The 23,833-nt window shown below is 54.7% G+C and overlaps 3 protein-coding genes across 20 annotated transcripts in view; 2 read left to right on the plus strand and 1 right to left on the minus strand.

Moving 5' to 3' along the window:
* Positions 1-1,512, plus strand: part of STRADA (STE20 related adaptor alpha) — a 29,211-nt gene extending 27,699 nt beyond the window's left edge. For all 11 annotated transcript variants that reach the window (XM_033438908.2, XM_033438912.2, XM_033438910.2 and 8 more), the window contains 2 exons: positions 269-311; positions 591-1,512. In XM_033438908.2, coding sequence (XP_033294799.2) covers positions 269-311; positions 591-743 — 196 coding nt within the window. In that variant the 3' untranslated portion in view covers positions 744-1,512. The remainder of the gene's footprint in view (positions 1-268; positions 312-590) is intronic.
* A 2,518-nt stretch (positions 1,513-4,030) lies between these two features.
* LIMD2 (LIM domain containing 2) lies at positions 4,031-6,528 on the plus strand. Of its 2 annotated transcripts, none has more exons than XM_004275651.4 (5): positions 4,031-4,183; positions 4,980-5,074; positions 5,259-5,303; positions 5,383-5,522; positions 5,613-6,528. In XM_004275651.4, exons 2-5 carry the CDS (start codon positions 5,033-5,035, stop codon positions 5,770-5,772), a joined length of 387 nt encoding a protein of 128 aa, XP_004275699.1. In that variant the 5' UTR covers positions 4,031-4,183; positions 4,980-5,032; the 3' UTR covers positions 5,773-6,528. The 2 variants fall into 2 exon arrangements, with proteins under 2 accessions (XP_004275699.1, XP_012390556.1); XM_012535102.3 differs by lacking the exon at positions 4,031-4,183 and adding an exon at positions 4,205-4,422.
* Positions 6,529-7,972: 1,444 nt separating this feature from the next.
* Positions 7,973-23,833, minus strand: part of MAP3K3 (mitogen-activated protein kinase kinase kinase 3) — a 71,401-nt gene continuing 55,540 nt past the window's right edge. For all 7 annotated transcript variants that reach the window (XM_033438906.2, XM_033438907.2, XM_012535104.3 and 4 more), the window contains 10 exons: positions 21,408-21,541; positions 17,828-17,901; positions 15,636-15,703; positions 15,332-15,424; positions 14,514-14,705; positions 13,825-13,973; positions 13,071-13,202; positions 12,455-12,584; positions 11,909-12,086; positions 7,973-10,720 (listed from right to left, as the gene is read on the minus strand). In XM_033438906.2, coding sequence (XP_033294797.1) covers positions 10,492-10,720; positions 11,909-12,086; positions 12,455-12,584; positions 13,071-13,202; positions 13,825-13,973; positions 14,514-14,705; positions 15,332-15,424; positions 15,636-15,703; positions 17,828-17,901; positions 21,408-21,541 — 1,379 coding nt within the window. In that variant the 3' untranslated portion in view covers positions 7,973-10,491. The remainder of the gene's footprint in view (positions 10,721-11,908; positions 12,087-12,454; positions 12,585-13,070; positions 13,203-13,824; positions 13,974-14,513; positions 14,706-15,331; positions 15,425-15,635; positions 15,704-17,827; positions 17,902-21,407; positions 21,542-23,833) is intronic.

Below are 23,833 nucleotides of genomic sequence, written 5' to 3' on the forward strand. Positions count from 1 at the left end.
GGCTTTGTGGGGAGCCCAGGGGGCTCTGGAGTGCAAGGCCGGGTTTGAGAGGATGCCTCTGTCCTGTAAAAGTCTGGGTTCCTGGGACGAGTCCAGAGCCCCCTCGGCAGGAGGGGTTTGCTAGGAAGCCAGCCTGGGTAGCTCTGGCTGTTGTTTCTTGGTGAGCTGAGGGAAGGAGAGGGGGCACTTGAGGGTAAGGTAGAAGCAGCAGGACTGGGGAAATCCGGGCACAGGGCTGATGCTGGTCTCTCCTCCCCTTCCTCTACAGACCAAGTGCTAGCACCCTCCTGAACCATTCTTTCTTCAAGCAGGTACAGTAGCACTTTCCCAAGGCTCCCTGGTTCTTTTTCTTGCCTGTGGTTCCAACCACCCTCAGTCCCCTTAGCTTTGGGGTCTTTAGATATTCTCTCCTCCTCCGTTCAAATCAGAGAAATGACCATGTTTCCAAAGCCCCTTAAAGGCGCTGCTCCTTCCTCCCAGAGACTCGTGGCTCCAACAGCCCATCTGTCCCTGGGCCGTGGTCCCTTGCCCCATGATGTCCTGAGACTCAAAGCAACAGCATCCACACCCAACTCTCTCTCCTCCCCCAGATCAAGCGACGTGCCTCAGAGGCTCTGCCGGAGTTACTTCGTCCTGTCACCCCCATCACCAGTTTTGAAGGCAGCCAGTCTCAGGATCACAGTGCAATCTTTGGCCTGGTAACAAACCTGGAAGAGCTGGAGGTGGACGACTGGGAGTTCTGAGCCTCTGAAGAAGGTGCACATTCTCCATCCCAGGCTGCGTGAGCCTCCGGGACCCTTCCTGAGGGCTGGCTGCACTCCCACCCTCCTGGGGGCAGATTGAGCAGAAAGGACATTTCTGCCAGGAGTGTTGGCTGCTTACTGACTGGGAAAGAAATTCCTGCAAGGAAACTTTTTTTTTTTTTTTACTGCTCCAAAGGCTTTTGAGACACGAGGGAATCCCAACAACCAGGGATTGGGAGGGGCCGGAAAGCTGACGTTCCCAGTCCTGTGAGCTCAGGTGACCTGACCTCTTCAGAAGGAATAGATGCTCTTCTGGCTGTGGCGGCTGAAGTCCAAGGCCAGGGTTTGACTCACCCACCCAGGGAACTGTGCGACTTCTTCCCACTCTGGCTCTCCTACCAGCCTAGTTGCGTCCTTCTCCCCTGCTCTCAGATCCTATAGGTCCAGAGGGGCAAGCAATAAGACTCCCCTCCCCTCGGACCTCTCCCTGATAACTGAAGGCAAGGGTATTGTTTCTTTATAAGCACTAGCTGAAGGCTAGGGCAGTCCATCCTCCTCCCCCTTTTTGCTTGGGCCCTGACACCTGACACCTTCCCTTGGTTCATCTTTGTAGCTCATTCCTTTCCCACGAAGAGTCCATCTCACCGACTCCTGCTGGCCGCCTTGGTGCTTCCTCCAAGGGCCATAATTTTTGCCTAACCTGAGGGCCTGAGTCCTTATGCAGTGTTAGTTTCATCGCCAGAACAAATTAAAAGTTCCAGAGAATCCACTGGAGAGTGACATTGTTGTGTGTTGGCCATGCAGGCTCGGACGTGAGTCATTCCACCCCCGGTTCTGCCATCTGAGAGTGGTCCCACAAGTGCTTGTGGAAGCACAGCGGTGACTTCCTTCTTTAGCTAGACAGCCTCACAGCACACGTTTCTTTTAAAACCCATAATGGATTTGTCTCTTAACTATCTAACGTTGAGACGATTAATTTTAGCCTGTGGCCATCAAACTGCTTTGGGGCTGGAAAGGTCAGAGCGCTGGAGACCGGCCTCTCTGCAGGACCACTTCTGGGCCACTGGAGCCCAGGCAGAAGAGGCTCACTTTTGTCAGGAAAGGCGGTGGACGGGGTTGTTTTGGAACAGGACTCAGTGTCTCCTCACCGTTGGGACTCATACTCAAAGAGCAGGTAACCTAAGACCCGGCCCCCGCCCTTCCTGTCGTCCTGGCTGGCAGCCAGGGAGTCCAGGCCAGGGGGTGATTCTCACCTCGGGCTCCTGCGTGTGCGTCCCAGCCTGCACGCGCCCCCCAGCCGGGCCCCTTCCCCCAGCAGTCTCCCCAGGTGGGTGCCCCTCTCTAGCCTGAGTACTTCAAATGTCAGATCAAGGAAGTGCCCCTCCCTCTTCCCTGTAGCTGCTTTAACCCATGAAATGCCCTCACTTTCCCTTTCCTCAGAAATTGTAACATCAGTTTTAAAAAGAAAAATAGAAAACCTCTTCCCCTGGGCAGTTACAGGGGTTGAGGGGAAGGGACTCGCACCAGCCGGGAGGGCGTGGGGAAACCTGAAACGGAGGGAGTGAGAAGGCCAGGTCACATTTATTTCCAGCCCTCTTGCCAGCTCGTTTTTTTTTTTTTTTAAACCTCAAGTTCCCTTTTCTTAACACCCTCGGCAGCTTGTTTTTTTTCCCTCTGATCTGCTTGCTCCACCTTGCTGTCGGCGCCCCAAGGGCTGATTCTGTGGGGGCCGCCGCAGTTCAGCTGCGGGTCATCCTGGGCAGGGCAGGGGGGCCTGAGGCACCAGCCAAGCGCCTCAGAGAGCTTCACGTTTCTTGCGTCACCATAGCCCGCTTTGAGCATCTGACGACAGGTGTGGAAGCTTGTCTGGTAAAGATGCCTGTTAACAGTTTTAGAAGTTCTCACACACCCCATCCAGGGAGTTCGGGGGGCTGCAGCTCAACCCAAACGTAAAACCTCCTCCGGAGAGGGAAGGAGGCTGAGGGGAAGAGTGAAGCACAGCCTGGGTGCCCTGAGCGAGCCAAGGGAACACCCGGGGGCTGGGGATGCCTGCTGCCCCGCTCACTGTCCTGCCAGGTGAGCACGATGAGCTGTTCTGTTCCTGACAAGGCTGTGGGCCTCGCTCTTTAGCCACTAGTTCTACTCCTGCCATCGCACGGCAGCTATGCTTAGGGCTATGCTTCGTGAAACAGCTTCCAGCTGCGACCGGGAGGTGGCTTCCCTGTGCTCCCCGCAGAGCTGAGGCTCTACCCTACAAGTGAGTGATGCTCCCTGGGACCCTTAGTGCCGTGTGCCGGAGAATCCCAGGCAGCCGGCTCGGCCTGGGGGGCGGGGGGGGGGAGGGGGGCAGTCAGGAGGCCTGGCCTTTTACGCCAGCCCTGCCGCTCCAGCTTTGTTACTTGAACGAGTCACTTTAAATCTTCAGGCCTCGCTCCCTGTGTCAAATGAGGTTTGGTTGAACCCAGGATTGCTTGTTTCAAGGATGGAGATCTCTTTCCCTGAAGGGGGTGCCGGCAGGGGCTGGGAGTTGGGGGGGTGACGAAGCCCACAAAGTCCCTCCACAGAAGCGCTTTAGGACGGCAGCCTCTGGGCACCACAGCCGCAGGCTCCCGGTTTCCCTCTCTCCGGGGCGCCAAGAGAAGGCGCTGAGGGCTGGTGGCCGAAGCTGACCGAACACGGAGACCCCGGGGCCCTTCTGCGGCGCGGGCCGGGCCTCGCAGCCTCGCGTGGCCAGACCGCGTGCCCGGCCGCCCCTGCCATCTTCCTCGGCGGCCATATGGGCGCGCGAGGCGCCCCTGGCGGCGGGAGGACGAGGCGCCCGAGGGGGCGTGGGAGCCGCACGGGGACGCTGGGCGGGCCTCCGGGGCGGCCCCCGAGGGTCCTTCGTGCCGCAGGGCCCACGGAGCGGGGAAATGGAGGCAGCGAAAGGCGCGCCGGGTTATCCTTTTCCGCCGCGAGGGCCTCGTCGGGAGCGCCATTTGTCCCGCGACCCCAGTCAGCTCCACCTGGACTCGCCCCTGGCCCGAGGCCTGCGGCGCGGGTCCTCCAGCTCCGGTCCCTGCCTCTGTCCGGAGCGGGCCGACGGGGCGGCCGGTTTCGCGAGGATGGTGGGCGCCAAGGCCGAGGGGCGGTGCGGAGCGCTGGGAGAGCGGGGTCGGCGCTGGGGGCAGACAAAGGCGGGGGACGCCGAGCAAGGGGAAGACAAAGCGCAGAAAAGGGGTCGGCGGCGGCGCCGGGGCCCCGGAGGCGGCTCCGGGCGCTGCGGAGCCAATGGGCGGGCGCGGGGCGGGGGCCGGCGGGGGCGGCGCCGTAATAAGGCGGCGGCGGCCGCGGCCGCTCGGGGACCACTGGCAGCGGCGGCAGCTCGTGCCCGCGCACTCCTCGCACCCGAGGCGTTCCCCGGAGACCGACCCCCGCCCCGCGGCCCAGGCCGGGGCCCGGTGAGACCCGCGGGCGGGCCAGGGGAGGGGCCGGCATCACGCTCGTAATCCGGGCGGCCCAGGTCGGGGCTGTGGGCGCGAGGGCCGCCGCCCACGGGGTCCCGACGCCGAGCGCCTCAACCCGTCGCGCTCGCCCGTGGCCCCGAGGCCAGCGTCCGCCCTCCGGGTCCGGCCTCCAGACAGAGGCGGGGCCGAGGTTTCCTCGGCTGGACCCGCGGGAGTCCCGGGTCTGGGTTCCGGTACGCGGGATCGGGACGGAGGAGCGGGGCGCGCGGGCGGCGGCTCGGCCGGGCGGGGCGGGCGGCTCGGCCCGCGAGCGCTGTCCAGGGGCTGGGTCGGCCGAGCGAGGAGCGCCCGGGCCCCCGCGCCTCGGCCCCGAGCTGGGGAGGGTCGGGCCGGGGTCAGGCCGGGGCAGCGGATTCTGGCCGCGCCCCCCCCGCCCCCCCCCCAGGACCCGCCCTCTCCTGACCTCCCCTCGCACCAGGCGGGGTCCTGGTCTGCGAAGCGCTCAGGCCGCTGCGCGGAGCCCCTCCCCCAGTCGCTGCCAGCTAACTGTTCTTTCCCCGACACATGGTTCCACTCAGGGACCCCTGCCCCCTGCGGAGCCGCGTGGGGGACGAGCGGGCGAAGGGGGAGGTGGGTGAGGGGCGGAAGTGGCAAGACCCAGAGCAACAGGAAATGACTTAGGGAAAGCCCCAACCGCGGCCCCCCAGCCCCTTGCCTGTAAACACCCCACCCCCACCCTGCGGGCTGGGGAAGGGCTTGTGGGGCCCTCTCAACCGACTTCCCCTTGCAGAACCCAGCGGGTGCCGCGGCTCCACGCGGGGCCTCCATCGCCGCCAGCGAGCCATGTTCCAGGCTGCAGGAGCCACCCAGGCCACCCCCTCCCACGTAGGTGCTCAGCCGGATGGGAGGGCACTCCATTCCCGCAGGTGTCTGGCCTGAGGGTGAAGGCGTGCTGAGCGGCGTGTTTGCCTGTCTCCCTTCCCCTCCTCCTGACTGTCCCTGGGATCTGGGCTGGTGATGGTCTGGGGCCCTCCTCAGCTGACCCTGCCCCGCCTGCCCTCTCCCTCAGGAAGCCAAAGGTGGCAGTGGCAGCAGCGCGGTTCAGCGCTCCAAGGTAGGGCCCTGAGGCAGGGGTGTGCGGGAGGGCGGGCTGGTCGCTGGTCAGGCCCCTGATGGGGTCTCTCCCGAAACAGTCCTTCAGCCTTCGCGCCCAGGTGAAGGAGACCTGCACTGCCTGCCAGAAGACCGTGTACCCCATGGAGCGGCTGGTGGCCGACAAGCTCATTTTCCACAACTCTTGCTTCTGCTGCAAGCACTGCCACACCAAGCTCAGGTGCGCCCTTGCCCTACCCCCGCCCTGGCCTTCCTGACCTGACCCGACCCGACCCGACCCGACCTGAGCGCAGCTGTTCTGCTTCTACAGCCTGGGCAGCTACGCGGCGCTGCACGGAGAATTTTACTGCAAACCCCACTTTCAGCAGCTGTTTAAGAGCAAAGGCAACTACGACGAAGGCTTCGGCCGGAAGCAGCACAAGGAGCTCTGGGCCCACAAGGAGGTGGACCCCGGCACCAAGACAGCCTGAGGCCCCTCTCACCATCCACTCCCTCCTCCTTCCGTCGAGGGCCTGGAGCAGGCAGCGGGCAGGGTGGGAGAGAGGTTGGACCGGGCCCCGGCGGGGTCAGGGTGGGAAGGGGATGAGGCCGTCTTGCTCGGGCAGAGGGTCTTGGGGGCAGGGCTCTGCTTCGGGATTCCTTCCTTCTCCCTCAGTGGGTGGGGGGGTTAGGGAACCAGGACTGGGCTTTGCTCACCAGCCCGCTTCCTGCTGCTTCCAGCCTACCCCACCTTACCCCACGGCCCCCTGGGAAGGCCCCCCAACCCAGCTTCCCTATCTAGGTGCCTTTTCTCCAGCAAGGAGTCAGCATGCCCCCCTCAGGGTCCCAAGCTCCCTCACTGCCACCCAGGGCCCTGTGTGGCCCCCACATCTCCCCATCTACCTCTGCCCTTAGCCTGGTCCTGAGCCATGGAGACTGCAGGAAGGTGAGCCAGGATGCCCCCTGCTGGGTCTCTCCAAATGCCCACCAGGACCCAGTGGGGGAGGGGAGGGAAAGTGGAAGAGCCCCGCCCTCCTCACACCCCCCCCCCCCCCCAGGCGAGGCAGGGCATGCCCATTAGGGCTTGGGACCATCCCACACCACGGAAGCGGCAGAAGCTAAAGCACCGGCCAGGCTGAGAGCCACAGAGACTGGTGGGGAGCTGGCAGGGTCACGTTCCCCTCTTCTCCCATTTCTGCCGGTTTTGACTGTTGTAATCAACCCTGTTTTAAACACGTTTCAACAGATCCTGACTCTGTATTATGTGGCCTGATGGGGGGTTTTGTGGCAGGAAGGATACAGAGTCACCACACAGAAGTGAAGGGGGACAGGGTCAGCCCAAAGCACCCCTGGCCTTGATTGGTGGTGGGGGGCTGATGGTGATGGGTGTCAGGGGAATGAACACTGGGCAGCCTGAGAAAAGGGGGTGCGCTTCCCAGCCAGGTCTTCATACTGTCAAACCCAGAGTGTCTGATGACTGAACTCCACTTTGCCCCTCAGTCTGTGTTGCTTAAGGTCAGGCCGTCAGTGGGTAATGGTGCTGCGCCTTGCTGCACTTCAGTATGTTGGGGTACAAGAAAGAATCCTTTTGCTGAGTCCTCGTCTGAGCCCCCTTTGCCCTGGAATGGTGGGAACCAGCAGATCCAGCAATTTGTATCAAAGGTCTCCTAGTCTCTGTGCCCTTTCCCCATCTGTCCTCTTCCTCCTGCTTTTTCAAGCTCCAGGGAATGGGGCAGCCGTGGTCACCATCCCAAGCAGTCTAAGGAGAAACAGCTCATCTGGTCTTCTGAGGGGACAACAGTTTACAACAAACAAGGCAAGCTTGGAGGACCTAAGATCCTCCCCTGCCCCCACCCCCACCCCAACAGAATACAGGCAGGATGTCTGGCTTGTCCTGCCCCAGACCCAACCATCCTGATTTCCCCCAACTGCCTGTGGACTATGGGACTTGGTGGAACAAGAGGGCAGACTCCTGGGGGATTTGCTACCTCCACCCCATATACGTCCTTAAGTTCCTAAGTGACCTCATGCCCATAGAACAGGGCAGGGAGCTGGGCCTCAAACTCCGAAGGCAGGTGGGCGGGCCACTGTGCTATGTTGCCCCTGGAAATGGCAGAGCTAACAGCAAGCAGAGTTGGCACCCCGAGCCTGGGTCCTCAGAGCGTGAGGAGGGCTGCTGAGAGCCTCACTTGGGGCAGGTCCAACGTCTGCATCAGAGGCCTCAGATGGGGACAAGGATGGTCCTTCTCTGCTCCGAGCTAAGCAACAGCAGCAGATAGCCCTGGGGGAGCTATCAGAGAGGTGGCTCCTGGAGGTGCCCGATCCCTGCCCTGCAAGGATATGACTCAGGTGAGTCCTTCCCTGGGCTGGGAAGACCAGTGGATGCCACAAAGGTCCTGGAAACGGAGCCACATTGATACTTGGGTCAGGTGAGCTGACAGTGCCACCTCAGTGAGTCAGCTGTGGTAGAACCACCCTCGGCAGAGCTCCGAGGAATGGGGGGAAGAAAGGGAGCCACTTCTGAGCTAGCAGACTGGTACCAGCCAAGTCACACCACCCCAGGACCCCTCTTGGAGTCAAGTTCTCATCTGCTAAGGGAGGCAAGCTTGTTGCCAGGCGCCATACCCAGCTTCTCCCAGGTAGACACCTGTTCCCTCCACCCCCCAACCAAAAGCACTGCCACAGGACCCCTTGGGTATAAATGATCCCTTTTATTGTAAGTAATGCACGACACTGGCCTGGCTTTGCACTGCAAGCCCTCGGTCAAGATATAGTCAAAATAACTATGGCTGCAGGTTCTTCTGCACGATCCACAATTCAGACACACAGAGCTGGGGTGGGCAGGAGGGTGGTGGAGTGTGGACTGTCCCCAGCCCTGGCCTCTCCGTGTCGGGCTGGCCAAGGCTGACATACCCCACGGGTTGATGAGCAAGTGGTGGCAGGCCCTTCCCACAGCCAGCCTGGGGCTGCTAGGAGACGGCCCTTCAGATCCTTTGGGCCAGGCCATCCTAGGCCCCACAACTTTTCATCTGGATTATTTAATAAAAAAACAATAAATTAAAATTAAGCAACAGCTTGGTCCTGAGGATGCTGAGCCAGCATGTCCACAGTTTTTGGCACACAAAAAATCAGGGTCGTGGTTTTTTGGAGTGTAGGATTTGTTGGCTTGTTCGCAAATTCATTTTTAAAAACATTCCCTGTGCGGCAAGACCCCGGGGGGGGGTGGGGCTCTGTGAGAGCCTGAACCTGGGACACAGAGTCGTCTCATCTTGTCGGCACCGGCACCACGCCGTTTCCTGGCGGGGGTCAGGGACTGGGGGCGGGGGTGTGGGCCCAAGAAGAGTGCTACAGCCATCAGGACGGGGTCGTGGAGAGGCCGAGCTGCCGCTCGGCAGCTTTGGTCGAGGCAAGGGGCCAGTCCCCACCCTGGGCCAAGAGCCAAGGTGGAGGGAGGCAGGAGCACATGCTCACTATCTTCAGAGCGCCCGCCTGGGGGTGCCTGACAGAGGCCCCTGGGGGAAAAGGATGGAAACAGGGGCCCAGGCCCAACTGGCACCGTGCAACACACATTCCTGCAAAACCAGCTGCTTTCATTTTCTCTTCTCTCTCTTGAGGCGTCCATCACCTGTAACAGTCTAGAATTGATATATATAAAAACCATCAAATATGATCTGAGATATAAATTAACAAGTACAAGGCCTCACATTACATGATGTGAAAAGGCTAAAAACAGCGATAGAAACTACATTCATAAAAGTGCATCGTCAACATACAACGAAGGCTTTGGCTTGTTCTGGTGCCCTTGGGGAAGTGGGCAAGGCTGGCAATGAGCTGCCTGGCACTAATCCCCAGCTCCTTGGAGACACCCATCCCTGGGCACTGGCTTTTTTTTTTTTTTTTTTTCCTTTAATGACAACTCCCAAGGAAACTGGGTGTTGGAGAGGGAGGAGCTCTAGCAATAGGCACATTTTTGGAGGGGAGGGGCCGGAAGAAAGGACCAGCGCCCAGGCTGAGGTAAATAAGGCCAACTCTAAGCTGCTTGGAGATACTGGCTCCCTGACCCCTGCTGCCATTCCTCCCCCATAGGAGCAACAAGGGAAAGAGGCTGAGACCTCATGGGGATGAGCAAGGCTGGCCAAGGAGGAACAGAGCTTTGCAGTTTGGGACACAGTTGGTGGCATCATAGAGAGCTCTGGCCTAGCAGGTCGTAACCCGCAGACAGCCTGATACGACTCCCCTGGCTGCCCTGAACGGCCCACTCAGGGTAGCCAGCTGGCTCAGATGCCTTCACTGTGTTGTCCATCGTCCTTTCTGCCCCAGGAGGGGAACAGGTGCCAGGCCAGGAGCACAAAGGCCATGACCTTCAGCTCTTTCCAATCTGGCCCAAGGCCCAAGCCCAGAGCAGGGGTACTCAGAGCCCAGAGGGCACACGAAGTCTCCGTTTAGAAACTGGGTACAGCATAAGAGTGACTCCAACTTGTAAAACAGAGACAATTGCATTGACAAAACTGGGTCTCCCTCTCAGTGGGGGCAGTTCCACATCTCAGGCCCCTGCTTGAGGGTGGGAGGGGGTCAGGGTCATGGGGGCAGGCAGGACAGGCTCCTCCTTCCCTGAATAAGGCAGCATAACATTTGCTTCATTCATCTTTGGTAAAGGAAAGGGACTGGCAAGCTGGCCTGGGGCTCCAGGGGGAGTGCAGCCCAGGCCTCCGCTTTCCATTGGCTGCGGGATGCTGGGCTTTACCTCAGGTGTGGGTGGGCTCATCCAGCCCAGAGATGCCCTGGTGGTCTCCAGACATGGGGAGGAGAAACAAAATAACACTCTGAATGAAAGTAACACTATTCAGACCCTCGTGTCCATCCTGTGCCCCCAGACTCCCGGGGGTCTGGTGCTGACCGTGGTGTCAGGACACAGTGCCAAGGACGGGGCCCACGGCGCCTCGCACGCTGTTGCTAGCCCCTTCCCCTCCAGGCTGAGCTTAGGATGCTGGAGCTTCAGGTCTGGCAGGCTGGGGGCTCCCAGTCCGTGAGGCTGCAGCCACCCTACCTGGCTCTGGGCCCCAGCAGCAGAAGGGCACAGACAACGCTGGCTGGACTGCAGCTCCATGGTCCACAGCCTTGCCTGGGAGAAGCAGCAATTTTGCTGAGCCCCACAGCAGCCCCTCGCCCATGCAGCAGGGGGCGGCCAGCAACAGCGTGGCCTTGAGAGCTCAGTACACGAGCTGTGCAAACTGGTGTGTGAGCAGCTCCTCGGCCGAAGGTCTCTGGCGGGCCTCCACAAAAATGCGCCTCAGGAAGTCCCGGCCGTGCTCAGAGATGTGGGAGGGCAGCTGAGGATTGGTGGGCTGGGTGGCAATCTTGAAAATGGCGGCCATGGCTTCATACTCTGCCCAAGGTGGTTTCTCTGTCAGCATCTCCACCACAGTGCAGCCCAGGCTCCTGGAGAGAGAACCCCAGTGTCACCCCCTCAACCCTCCCCAGGCTCCCAGCTGCCCTGCCCACTGTTGTGAAAGGAGGTGCCCTTCCCAGAACACGCTGAGACAGGATGGGCCAAGCTGACGGTTGACACCCCTGTAGAGGGGTCCCCAAGGCCAGAAGAGGCTTCAAAGCCCCGTCAGCTTCGTCCATGTGGGCTTCATCAACCTACACCCACCCAGGTGCTTCCTGACATTGGGGAAGAGAACCACTTTAGCATGTTCAGAAAGAGCTCTGAGATAACGGTATTAGTTCCTGTTGCTGCTGTAACAAATTACCACGAACCTAGTGGCATAAATTTATTATCATTTTGGAGGTCGGAAGTCTAAAGTGAGTCTCACTGGGCTAAAGTCAACGTATCAGTGGGATGGTTCCTTCTGGAGGCTCTGAGAGGAGAATCCATCACCCTGCCTTTTCCAGCTACTAGAGGCTGCCTGCATTCCTTGGTTCATGGCCCGTGCCTTGCGTCACTCCAACCTCTTGTTTCCTTTGTCACCTTTTACTGCTCACTCTGATATCCTGCCTTCCTTTTATAAGGACCTTTGTGCTTATACTGAGCCCATCTGGATAATCCAGGATCATCTCCCCATCTCAAAGTTCTTAATCTGCAAAGGCCTTACTGTCATATAAGGTAACACAGGTACATTTACTAATCCTTTTGGCATTAGTATGTGGACATCTTCAGGGACCATTATTCATCCCACCACAGTAACATTGTAAGAGGAAGTGATGCTCTCACAACTTTCAGGCCCTTTCAGAGGATGGACATGAAGTTAGGCAGAGCAGATGCAAGCCACCTGAGCACGAGGAGGGAGCGCAAGCCTGCTGCTGTTTAGAGACAGATCAGGCCTTCAGATTGGATCCCAGTTCTTTCAGGGATTTAGCAAACATCAGGGATGTTTTCCATGGCCTAAGTTCTCAGTGATAACAAAACAGTTGCTATTCAGAGTTAAAACACAGTGCATCTGCTGTATGTACTGCTGCAGGCACCACCACCTCTGCCCACACGGAGCCTGCAACCTGGCCTCGCTGGCCAGAGGTGAGTTCTCACTCCCTCCTGCCACACTGCAAAGCCCCCAAGCCTCATTTCTAAGTTGGAGCCGCTACAGCCCAGACAGGGAGATGGGGTCCCAGCACGTCCCCAGTGCTCACCACACGTCTGCCTTCCTTCCGTAGCCCTCACCGCTGATCACCTCAGGGCTCATCCAGTAGGGTGTGCCAGTGACCGAGCGCATGCCCGTGCCTGACATGCAGATGGTCTGCAGGCGCTTGCTGGCCCCAAAGTCCCCCAGCTTCACATTCCCAGCAGAGTCTCGGAGGATGTTGGCTCCTAAGGCATGAAAGGGCAGAGGCTGCAACCCTGGACCCCTGGGCACTTTCCACCATCCTCCCTCTGTCTCTCCCTCCCAGGTCAAAGGGCTGCTGGGGAGGATGGGGGGCTACCATGAATTAGACATGACCTGCACAGAACAAACAGGCTAGTGACGGGAAGCCTCAGCCCTACAGCACCAAACCGTCATCACTATGGCCAACATCTGCAGAGCACTTCACAGTATTTTCCCAAATTGCTTAACTGATCTTCATGCCAATCCCCCAAGGAAGCAATTAGGGTTCCACTTTTCAGAAAGTTCAAAATGACCAGGTCGAAAGTTCCCAAGTAACTAGGTCACGGGGACCACACAGCCTGCCCCTGCTCACCCTTGATGTCCCGGTGAACAATCATGTTACTGTGCAGGTAGGACATGCCCTCCAGGATCTGCCGGGTGTATTTTCGGGTCACACTCTCTGTCAGAGCTCCGTAGGCCTTCAACTGGTCTTTCACTGAGCCCTAAAGCCACAGGAGTCAGAGGGAGTCACTGCAGGAAGGTGGTGGGAAGGGGCAAGGCTACTTCCAGCCCCCGGCATTCGGCGAAGGAGTGATTCTTCCGATTCCCATTTGTGATGTGCCAGGCACTTTGCTAGGGGCTGTCAGGCAGCTTGGAGAAAAGTCTGAGACAGTCCCTTCCTCAAGCAACAGATGACCCAAATCCAGAAGGGAGGTCTGTCTACTCTAGGTAAAGGTGCTACTTACTGGACAGTGCAGCTGCCCTGTAAGCCTCAGGTTAGGGTAGCCTGGGACATTTCTCATCCCACACCATCACTGCAGCCAGACGCAGGGCCTGCTGACTCCAAGTCCTGCCACTGCCTCACCTTCCCCCCTGAGCCTCTGGAGTCTCAGGTAATCAGACCCAGGTCAAAGGGACCCCTCCTCCACAGCCCACAGCCCCAGGAGAGGTCCTCTCTTGCGTGTCCCACATGCATCAGGGGCACATACCCCCGGCATGTACTCCATGAAGATGGTCAGAGTCTTCTCGGCACGGTCCCGCAGGCAGCCATAGTACTGCACTATGCGCTCGTGCTGCAAGTTCTTCAGCAACTGGATCTCACACTCCAGTGCACTCACCTCCTAGGGGAGAGGCCCAGTGGTCACCTAGGCTTTCAGGGCCCTGGTTCTACCTGCCTAGGATCAGCTCAGCTTGCCCTATTCAGTGGCCTCAGAGGAGTCTGTCTGCCTTGGGAACTTCAGCTGGAGAAAAGGGGGGACTCTCTCAACTGTTTGGCCCTTGTCCACAATGCCGGCTAAGCCTTGGGATGGTGGCACTCCCATGCTGGAAGACAGCAGACAGTGGGGTGGGAGACGGGTTTGTGGGGGCAACTAAGCAGTTTAGATAACTGCTGTATTTATCCACTCAAACTGGAATGAAGGTCACATCCAAAGCTAAGCTCCAAAGACAGGCTCCTTCCTGGTCTGAGAGCTGGGAGACAGAGGCATCTGTTTGGTGAGGGTGGGGCAGGTACTGCTCTTTGTAGCACTGGCCATCACCTCCCAGTTTGGGTTGCTTGGTACTTTGGCACCAACTCAGTTCCTCATACCCAATCTCTCCCCTGGGCCAGGGTCAACAGCAAGGGAGCCTGGGAGGAAGAATGATGGGAGAAGCAACCTGTAGCATCTCGAGCAATTTGTGCAACGAGACAGGTATTTTCTTGAGAGGGAGGAACTGGAAGTCAGACCATGGGGAAGGCAATACCTTGCTTGTCTCAGGACTGTCTGGGTCAAACTGGACCTGCTTGGAAGCAAGTTCTCGTCCTGTGTCCACATCATAGCACAGATAGACCCTGCCAAAGGCACCCTGGCCCAGGAGCTTCCCCCGGCGCCAATTGATGGGGGCACTGGGAGCTACAGGAGAACAGAAGGAAAGAGCATTAGAGTTCGTGCACTTAGTTACCGATATCCTGCCTCATCCTACAGAGGCCCGAGCTGCCCCCTCACCCGGCATCATCACATCTCTCAGCATAGCATCTCCACGCCCATCTGGAACAGGCTCAGTGCCCTGGTCAATCAGACCTTAAGGCCCAAGGCCTGAGAAGCAGAGGATTGGCTAAAATAGTGGTTAAATGTTCATCTGAATTGATTAAATACCTTCATACTTCCAAGGCCCCCAAATATCTCATTATGTCAGGGATTAAGGAGACTGCTCTTCAGTTTAAACATGGAGAAACTAAAGGCCAGAGAGAAGTCCTTGTCACACAACAGTGGAGTGAGGACTAAGGTCCAGGGGATCTGCTGCCCACCCTCGGGCTCTTCCACTGGGTGCGGATGGGCCAGAGCTGCCAACTGCTGAGCCAAACAGCCCCAGTGGACCCGCTGGCCTCCCGCCCTGCAGCTGGTCTGAGCATCCCCTGGGCAGCCTCCACCTGGCCAGGGCCCACTCCTCACACTTGGTTGGCACGTTCCTCTCCTGCACAGAGAGGGCGTTCTCACTGTCCGCACTCCGCAGGCGCCCTCGGGGGTCCAGGTACTGCACCGCCAGGCCCATGTTCTCGCCATTTGTGCTCAGGGAGCGGCTGGAGGGCACCAGGGTGAACAGGTTGCCTTGATGACGCCGTATTCGGGGAAATGTTCTTCTGCCTGAAGGGTTGCAGGGCCAGAATAGAGCAAGTCAGACCCCTGGCCACAGGCTGAATGTGCAAACCGGGCCATAACAGCAGCTCCAGTTGGGTGAGCTCTCCAGAACCCATCTGCCCTCCCACCTGACTCGTGCCAGAATGGCTAATGTCTCAAGCATCCTGAGAATCAGGACAAAAGCAGGAATTAGCAAGCAGCCAGATGGTTTAGGGAAACCTAGCCAAAGCGAAAGCATAGGGCTGGCCCCTATGTCCTACGTCACTCGCAGGGCCAATCCACGGCTGATCTATTTTCCTTGGCATTCTAACCCTAAACCTCTGAGGAAGCTCCATTCCGTTTGCTGCGTGAGGCAGAAGGGGGCGTTGGAGAGCTGGCGCCCTGGAGCATGCTGTGCACTCAGACAAAGGACAGAGTTCCCAGAGGCAGCATCAGTCTACAAATACCAGCCTCCCCCCACCCTTTTTTAACCCTGACTCTACTGCCTCAAGCCTGGGCACAGTTCCTCAGGAATAAAGGGAACATGGGGCCTGGAGTGCCTGGGCCACCCGCTCCAGTGGCTTTTCCTGGAGGAGCTTTAACCACATCCCTTTTGAGGTGGCCAGCAGGGGGCAGGGTGGAGGCACACTCACCGTCATTGTAGTCCTTGTGGTGCACGGACACGTGGTAGCGCCGGGGGTAGGTTCCACCTTTGACCCCTTTGTCATAGAGCTGAGTTTCCCGATCTGAGTAGGAGAGAGGAATCACTGGCTTCTCGACAGGCCAATGTTAGTGATCCATTTAAGCCTGTAGGTCACCTGAGGCCTCAGAGCAGCAAGCCCGAGGAGAATTAAAATACAGCCCTGGCTTCTCTTCCCAACTCAGCCATCAAAAGCAGACTGCCTACAGCCCCACCCGGACACCCCGCAGTGCTCACCCAGGCTCTGGAGAACTCACCCGAGAATTCCTGTCTGTTGTCTGGGAAGCTCTGGGCTCGGGACATTCGCGATTTCCGGAAGGATGGGCTAGAAAAACAAAATGAATCACAAAGTAGACTTCAGGGTACCTCCAAAGCAGCTCAACAGGGCAGAAGAGAGGATACTCACACAGACTGCTTCTCCTAGCTCCTTCCCACACATGTCATTGCATGGTAGGAAGCAGAGTTGGAGAGAAACAGCCCTTTTCTCAGCCTACTACTTTCTCTTCACTAGTCTGAGGCCCACATCTGACGGGACCCTGAATAATGAAGCCCTCCAGTGCTACCGACCTCCACCCTGGCTGCACAGTGCTTTATCTTACCCTTCCCTCCCACCTTGGTGACAGGGGAAGAGCTGCACAAAGCCCCTTGCCCAGCGCAGTAATAAAGATAGCAACAGCATCTTCCTTTCAGAGTAATCACCACCGTCTCATTTTAGAGACGTGGAAAACAGGAACAGAGAGGTTAAAGGGCTTGTCCAAAACTATTCAACTAATATTTGGTGGAGCTGGGTCTATATGGCTCCAGATCCCATGAAGGGAAGATGAAAGCTCTGACCTTAGGTTACGCTGGCCCTCAAGGAAGTAAAGTCCAGGTCACTGAGTCTGACTCCCAAGGAGAAGGAAACAAAGCATTGGAGGGACAGAGGAAGAATTCAAGAATCAAGTGAGTTATCTTTCCCAGCATCCACCTGAACGGTTCTTTCCCTCATGTGAGAGTGCCTTTGGAAAAGGTCATAGGTCAGAAGAAACTCTCAAGGCAGTGATGCAGGGGCTGTCCCCTACTTCCCAACTGCTAGACCTTCTGTGGTCCTGTCCCACAGCTCCCCTCCCCCACCAGCGTGGCCACAGGCTTAGAAGAGAGTTCAAAGCCAGAGTCAGTTCCTGTCCTGGCAGAGCTCTCAGTTTGCAGCAGCAACTCTGGCACTTTCACCTGTGCCTTCTTACTCTTTTTTTTTTTTTTTTTTTTGCTGTACGCGGGCCTCTCACTGTTGTGGCCTCTCCCGTTGCGGAGCACAGGCTCCGGACGCGCAGGCTCAGCGGCCATGGCTCACGGGCCCAGCCGCTCCGCGGCATGTGGGATCTTCCCGGACCGGGGCACGAACTCGTGTCCCCTGCATCAGCAGGCAGACTCTCAACCACTGCGCCACCAGGGAAGCCCTGCCTTCTTACTCTTTTGGTTGGAAAGCAAGCCTAAAATAAGGCTGCAGATTGGATGCCAATAAGCAACTGTGACTGTTCTATGATACCTAGAGGGGAGACCACGCTCAGCAGCTCACAGGTCTGTTAGGAGAGACACGGTACAGATCCAGCCATGGTCACAAGGTGATTACCCATGTGAGCAATTAATCAGTTACAAAAAGAAAAGAAAATCCCCAGAACTGTTCCTTAGCCTCTGACCACAGTCCTAAGCCCAGCTGGATGTGGTCAAAATGTGCTCTTGGGCATAATAAGGTCAAGGAGAGAGACTGGCTACATCAATGATAGATATGCCAAAGCCACCAATGATAGGTGGCCAATGATAGGTGGCCAATGATAGGTGCCAAAGCCACCTCCAAACACCCCCGCTGACGGGCAAATCAGCTCCACAGAACCACGTGGTGTGTGAAGGATGACGCTTGTTGCCTCCCAAAGTGTAAGAACAAGATTACACACCAAGCATGCAGTGTGGTAAGCTAGGCAGTCTGAATATCTTGTTTTCTGGTTTTTATATCCCAGTTTCTTACTCCACCAGAAAGACTTGGAGGAAAAAAAAAAAGAAAGTAAACCCAAAGGTGATAATTCAGTTTTGTCCCCCAAGCAATGAAGGTTGAAGGTTGTCCAGATCTCAGCAATGAGGCTAAGGGTACAAGGGCAGCATGTGTTATGTGGGAAGTCAAAACATGTAAAGTGCTTGGAACAACAGAGCAAGCATTTAACACATGTGAGCTGCTATTATAACCTACTACATTCATCTAATTATACAAACATAACATTCTCCCTGTTTGGAAAATTAAGGAGAGGGCTAGGAATGCTAGCGAAAGGTTTCTTTCCCAGGAGCATGATGTTTTAACCATGGGCCTGCAGACCAATGTGCAGTTCAGGGACACACACACTAGCTGACTCCATTTCCTCAGCTCATCAGTTCCAAAAATGCCTATGCACTAACCCCCGAACCAGCCACAGTCTCATACCTGTCTGCGGACCTGTCCAAGGATTGGCAGCTTCCTGACAAGGAATTTTCAGCACTGCTCAGGGGATCCAGCATCTGCAAGGCAAGTCATACAATAAAACCCCAGCCCCAATCCCAGCCAGGTGACCCAGCCAAGGCCAGCAAATGGTCCTTTTTCTTTTCCAAAATATGAAAGTGCCCTTTCTCCGACAAGGCAGTGGGAAGAATGGTTAGGAAGGTACCATTCTCCCCCGCAGTCTGAAAGGCAAGTTTCCAGGAGTGAGAAAAATGCCTGGCTGGCATCCCAAGGAGCTCTGCCAGGAGAGCAAAGCAGAGACGCTGCTTCTCTTGTTGACATTTTCTTGGCTTGTGAATGCTGGAGCCTGGTGCTGGAGATGGTCCTACCCTGCAGAGGCTTCCAGTGCATTTGGGTGGGACCATAATGCTTCTGTTTACACTCCACAATTTATAATTTAAAATTCATAATTTTACTGCCCTCATTTCACAGACAAGCCACTGCAGGTCTAGAAAGGTTAGGAGAATTGTCTGAAGTCATGAAACTAGTTAGTACACAGCTGACACAGAACAAAAATTTCCCAGTTCCTCGTTCTCCTGCAGAGCCAGTAAGTATCTATGTAAGTTAAAATGTTTCTCTGGCCCTTGGTCAAATGCAGTAACAAAAAGCCTTCAGATTAGCTTTTTCTCCAACTAATCTCCCCTTCATTTTGCCTATGGGGGGTATTCACTACCAGAGAATTTATTATCTGAGATCCAAAGTTAAACATTACATAGGGAAGCAGAGTATCAGAACCATGAAAATTCATGAACAACTTTCATAAAATTGGTTTCCATCTCAAATTATCTCTTCCCATTTAATGCTGGAGTCCACCTCACCCATACTGTCACTCATATATTGTCATATATGATTTTTTTTTAAACTGCCAATCAAGGCAAATTAATTGAAAAGTAAAAATCCCCAAAATCTTGATAAGGATATAGGATTTCCCCAAGAGGATAAAACCAACATGGGAAAGAATTGCTCCCAAACCATAAAGTGCATATTTGGCAAAGTTAGATCAGATAACAGAAGAAGAGAGAATAAGCAAGTATAACAACATGACAGGTGTGACGAAGGAGGAAGAATACCAAAGGTTCAAGAAAGGCCTGTGGAAAATACACTGAACCCCGTGAAGGCTTCTGTAAAAAAAAAAAAAAGGAGCCTCTTTAGGACAGTGCTGCAGAAGTCAAAGAGGAAGTGAAGGAAGTTATGTTGTGCTAGTAAAATTTTTGTTAGAAAAATTAAGCCAAAAAAAATTAGCCTGAATCATGCTTTGTTCATTCTAAAAATTAGCAAATAGATGCAACTATTACTCAAATCTGATTAAAGAAAAAACAAAATAAAGTTATCTTAGTTTCATTTTTCAAGAAAGTCCCAGTTGGATACTCTTTCACTATATACTATGCTGTTTTGGTCTCTGTTAAGGGTATTTATCTTGAATGGCCCATTAGCAGCAGCAATTCTCTTTAGCTAAAGAGGCGGGCACTGGGGAAGGACCTAGGCATTCTCCTGCTTCCTTGGCCTCTTTCTAAAAGTCTATCCTCACTACAAGTCTAATACTCCCATGCTTTCCAGGGCCAGGCAGGTAAAGAAGTAAAAGGACCAGGATATAGGACCATGGGGAGGGATAGAAAGCAAAGGCAATCAAACTCATTAGCAAAGTCACCCCTAGTACAGCTGATGTCTGGAAGCACTCTGGTTAGAGAAAATGGAAAGGATGGTCAGTAAGATATCCAAGAAGGGACTCTGCAGCTAAAAGCACTCTAGGTCACTGTTCTAAACATAAATTTACCTGGAAGGCAGGACTGTAGAAGAGAGAAGAGGCAGTTTAAAAATGCTTCTCATAGCCTATATAGTTTGAACAATGCTACACAGAGATGAGCTATTGAGGGGAAGAAAAGTTGTAAGAATCAGTTTTAGGAAAAAGAAGTTGTAAGAATCAGGTTTTTCTGGTAAAATCCCCCATGTGATGGTGCTGGCCTTCTACTGGATGCTTTTACCCCTAAGAAATTTCCCCTCTCAAGATCAAATCCCAAAAGTTTATAAGACAGATCTTTTTCTTGCAATCAAAGCAAGCTCATTGAAAAAACTTCAGAATGAAGCCAGAGATCTCATTCTTGCTGAATTCACTAAGCCAAAGTGCCATTTTCATCAAGTGGGCCACAAGTTAAAAATGCTAGCCATTAAAATGGGTAAGCCATTGTGGTAGACGCACCCTAGGATGTCCTCACTCCACCCCACCCCAGTAAGTCAAAGCCTTGCATATAACCCCCGCCCCTTGAGTATAGGTAGAACTTGTAATTTGCTTCTAGTCAATAGACTATGGCAGAGAGGATGGATTTTCGTTGCCGCGTGCGGGCTTTCTCTAGTTGCAGTGAGCGGGGGCTAGCTACCCTTTTGTTGCAGTGTGCGGGCTTCTCACTGCGGTGGCTTCTCTTGCTGTGGAGCACAGGCTCTAGGCGTGTGGGCTTCAGTAGTTGTGGCACATGGGCTCAGTAGTTGTGGCTCCCGGGCTCTAGAGCGCAGGCTCAGTAGCTGTGGCTCACGGGCTTAGTTGCTCCGTGGCATGTGGGATCTTCCCGGGCCAGGGCTCGAACCCGTGTCCCCTGCATTGGCAGGTGGATTCTTAAGCACTGTGCCACCAGGGAAGCCTGAGACTTCATCTTTGCAGACCAGAGCAAGAGATTCTTCTGCTGGCCTTGAAGAAGCTACCATATTTTGAGAGGGCCACATGGCAAGGAACTGCAAGTGGCTCCTAGGAGCTCAGAGTGGCCCCTGGCCAACAGCCAGCAAGAAAACAGGGACCACAGTGCTACGACCACAAGAAACTGAATTCTGCCAACCACCATGTGAACCTGGAAGGGAACCACAAGCTTCAGAAAGAAATGCAGCCTGGCTGACACTTGAGTGAAGCCTTGTGTGACCCTGAGTGGAGAACCCAGCTAAGTCATGCCTGGATTCTGGGCCCAAGGAAACTGCAAAATAATAAATGTCTGCTGTTTTAAGCTGCTAAGTTTGTGGTTGTTTTACTTAGCAATAGATAACTAATACAGCTGTCTACTATCATAAAAGTCCACCCAAAGGAGACAGTCCTACTTTGGACTGGTATACTCGTTACCTTTCATTAAGAAATAGCAAAACTAAAATCTGGTTGAAATGCAAAACAAAATCTGTTTAGGACTGGTCACATGTTAAAACTCTGCTGAAATGACAGGTCGTTGTAAGGAAGTATACAAACAGCGGAGTGGTGTTCTGCAGGGAGACCAGTGAGAGGACCACGGAAGAGGAAGAATCTGTCAAATGCACATGCAGCACCAAGGAGGCTAGGCAGCTTAGGTTCTGTCTTTGGTAGAAATGGATATTTGGCCCCTAGAAAGGAAAAATTCATATTTTGGCAGGCCTGGTTTACAAAAAAGCTACTGGATAGGACTCAAGTCCCTCACCTACACACCATGCCCACTGAGAACTCCCCCTGCTAAGCGTGGTCTGACACGTCCCAAGACACACCCCAGCCCCAAAACCCCCATCCCCAGACTATACTCACGCACTGCTCGCTGGTCTCTGGGATGAACTCCCCCTCGCTGTTGATGCTGGTGTAGGACCCCTGTCGGGCAATCCGCTGCTGCCGCTCAGGCACGTAGCCAGGGGGAGGCGAGCTTCGGCCGGGGTTCTGGGAGCCTAGAGCACAGAAACACGACCTTTGACTGCAAAGCCAGGACCTGCAGCCTGAGAGGAGCAGACTTAGGGCCAGCTCAGACAAAGCATCTGCTTGGTGGTAGAGAGCTGGTTTGGCTCTTTGAACATCCTGGAGGAGAGGGAGGGCCTAACAAAGTGCTGAGGTTGAAGGAAACTTCCTGAGCCAGGCAGCTCCTCCCCCAATCCAAGGACCTCAAGAAGGAAGAAAAATACTTAAGAGAAAAGTTAAAGAATGGTGGGTAGGGTTGCTCTTTGAAAGATAGTCTTTAAGGAGTTTTAAACTATTATTTTCAACGTCCTTCAAGAAACTGACTCCTTCATTCTTCTTCACGAAGTCACTCGGTCAGAAGACAAGGATCACGCGGTTCGTAGAGACGCTATTTTAATGAATTCGCCACCGAGAGCACTTGGTGCTCCAATCTCTTGTTGGAGGCATCAGCCCATACTCTCTCCAAGAACCACTGACACGATCTCGGGTGGGAAGGCTAACCTGAGGCTCTTGGTAGTCTGGCTTCCCCACGTGACTCCAGGGCAGAGGCCAGAAACCAAACTGCTCTAAAAACAGGCACAGAATTATGCTGGATTTCCACTTGCAACACCTCACTCACAGGGTAGAGGCTACCAATTCTGAGATAAGGAGGTACCTGAACCATGCCTTTCAAATGATCTCAGACAGCCCATGGAGGAAAGAGTCTGTTTGTCCAAGTTTTCTAAGCCCTGGCAGAAACTGATGCTGCTCAGAGTATACACTTAGAGATGCTATGCCATGAACTAACAAAGCAACAAAATCAGCCAAGGCAAGTTTTCTTTTGTTTCTCCGCCCCCCCCCACCCCGCCCCCGGCCACCTGCACAATATGCGGGATCTTAGTTCCCCGACCAGGGATCGAACCCTCGCCCCGGCAGTGGAAGCACAGAGTCTTAACCACTGGACCGCCAGGGAAGCCCTTCTTTTCTTTTTTATACTGTTACCTTGTCTTTAATTCTCACAACACACCTACAGCGGAGGTGCATTATTATCATCCACAGTGTGCAGAAGGGGAAGCCAAGGCCCAAAGTCATGTAGTGTCTTAAGGGTGGTGCTGCATCTAGAAAACAGGCCTTGTGACTCCCAGTATATTTCAGCCAAGGCAATTTTGAGACCACAGTTTATTTCCAAAAGGGGCAGCCATGCTACTCATACATTCCCCATAAGCAATCCAAACAGAGGAGGGGGGGATCCCACCCATGGGGAAATGTGACAGCCTTTCTGCAAGGAGCAGGAGGGAGGCAAATATGGGGATTTCTTGATAGCACGAGGGAAACACAGTGCCATGTCCCATGCAGCTCAGATTCAGAGTTGTTCTGTCAGTGATCACTTGTGAGTTGGATGCAAGATGCCATCTGGCCAACAGAGGGCTCGAAGGCAATGACAAGATGGAGGTAAGGGGAAATCGAACAAGAAAGCTACTCCGTTTTTCAGAGGGCCAGATGTCAAAGACCCATGCAGCCGGCCATTTCCCTTGCCACTGTAGCACAAAATGCCAGTGTAACCATGAAGAAAAAGATAGTTTTCTTAAGCCCTAGCGTGCCCTAAAGCACAGAGCGCTTTTTTAACACATGGCTTACAAACATTAGCCCAGTGCCTACTTCCCACTTCCGGCTTTGGAAAACATTCCAGTAGCCCACACGTTCTATGGAAATCCAATCCCTATGTTGGCAACATTTGTCAGCAGCAGAAGCGACCTAAAAAGGTGAGCAAGGTATAGTGAGAAAAGCCTAGGCTTGAAAATTAGATAAACAGAGGTTCAAATCAGGCTTTGTCACTTATTAGCGGAATGATTTAAACTCTCACCTAAATTTCCTCATTTCAAAAAGGAAACTATCTACCTCATAACCGTTTTTGGAAATTATAAATGAAATGTGGTAGCACAGGTACACATATACGTGGTAGGAACTCAATAGAATTCCATTCGTTCCCTTCACTCTGTGTAGCAGATATAATGGGTTAGATAGACTCAAGAGCCATTCTACCCTTCTAGTGTGCCTTCCAGCACTTCAGAAGTTCATCAGCTAAAAGCTATTCTAAGACCTCCTTTAGGTTCAGCCAGTTAGATGCACTTGTGTGAGATGTGGATGGCTTCCTGCTGTTCCTGGGCACAGTCCTAGAAGCCTTGGTTTTTCTGCTGCAGCACCAGCAGAGACCCCACACCTGATCTCAAGACACAGGTGCAGGTATCCCTGTGTAAGTGGTGTGTGGACAGAGCACAGGGGCCCTGTGCTTCTGGATCCGGTGG

The sequence above is a fragment of the Orcinus orca genome, chromosome 19 (genome assembly GCF_937001465.1).
Source record: "Orcinus orca chromosome 19, mOrcOrc1.1, whole genome shotgun sequence".
NCBI lineage: Eukaryota > Metazoa > Chordata > Mammalia > Artiodactyla > Delphinidae > Orcinus > Orcinus orca.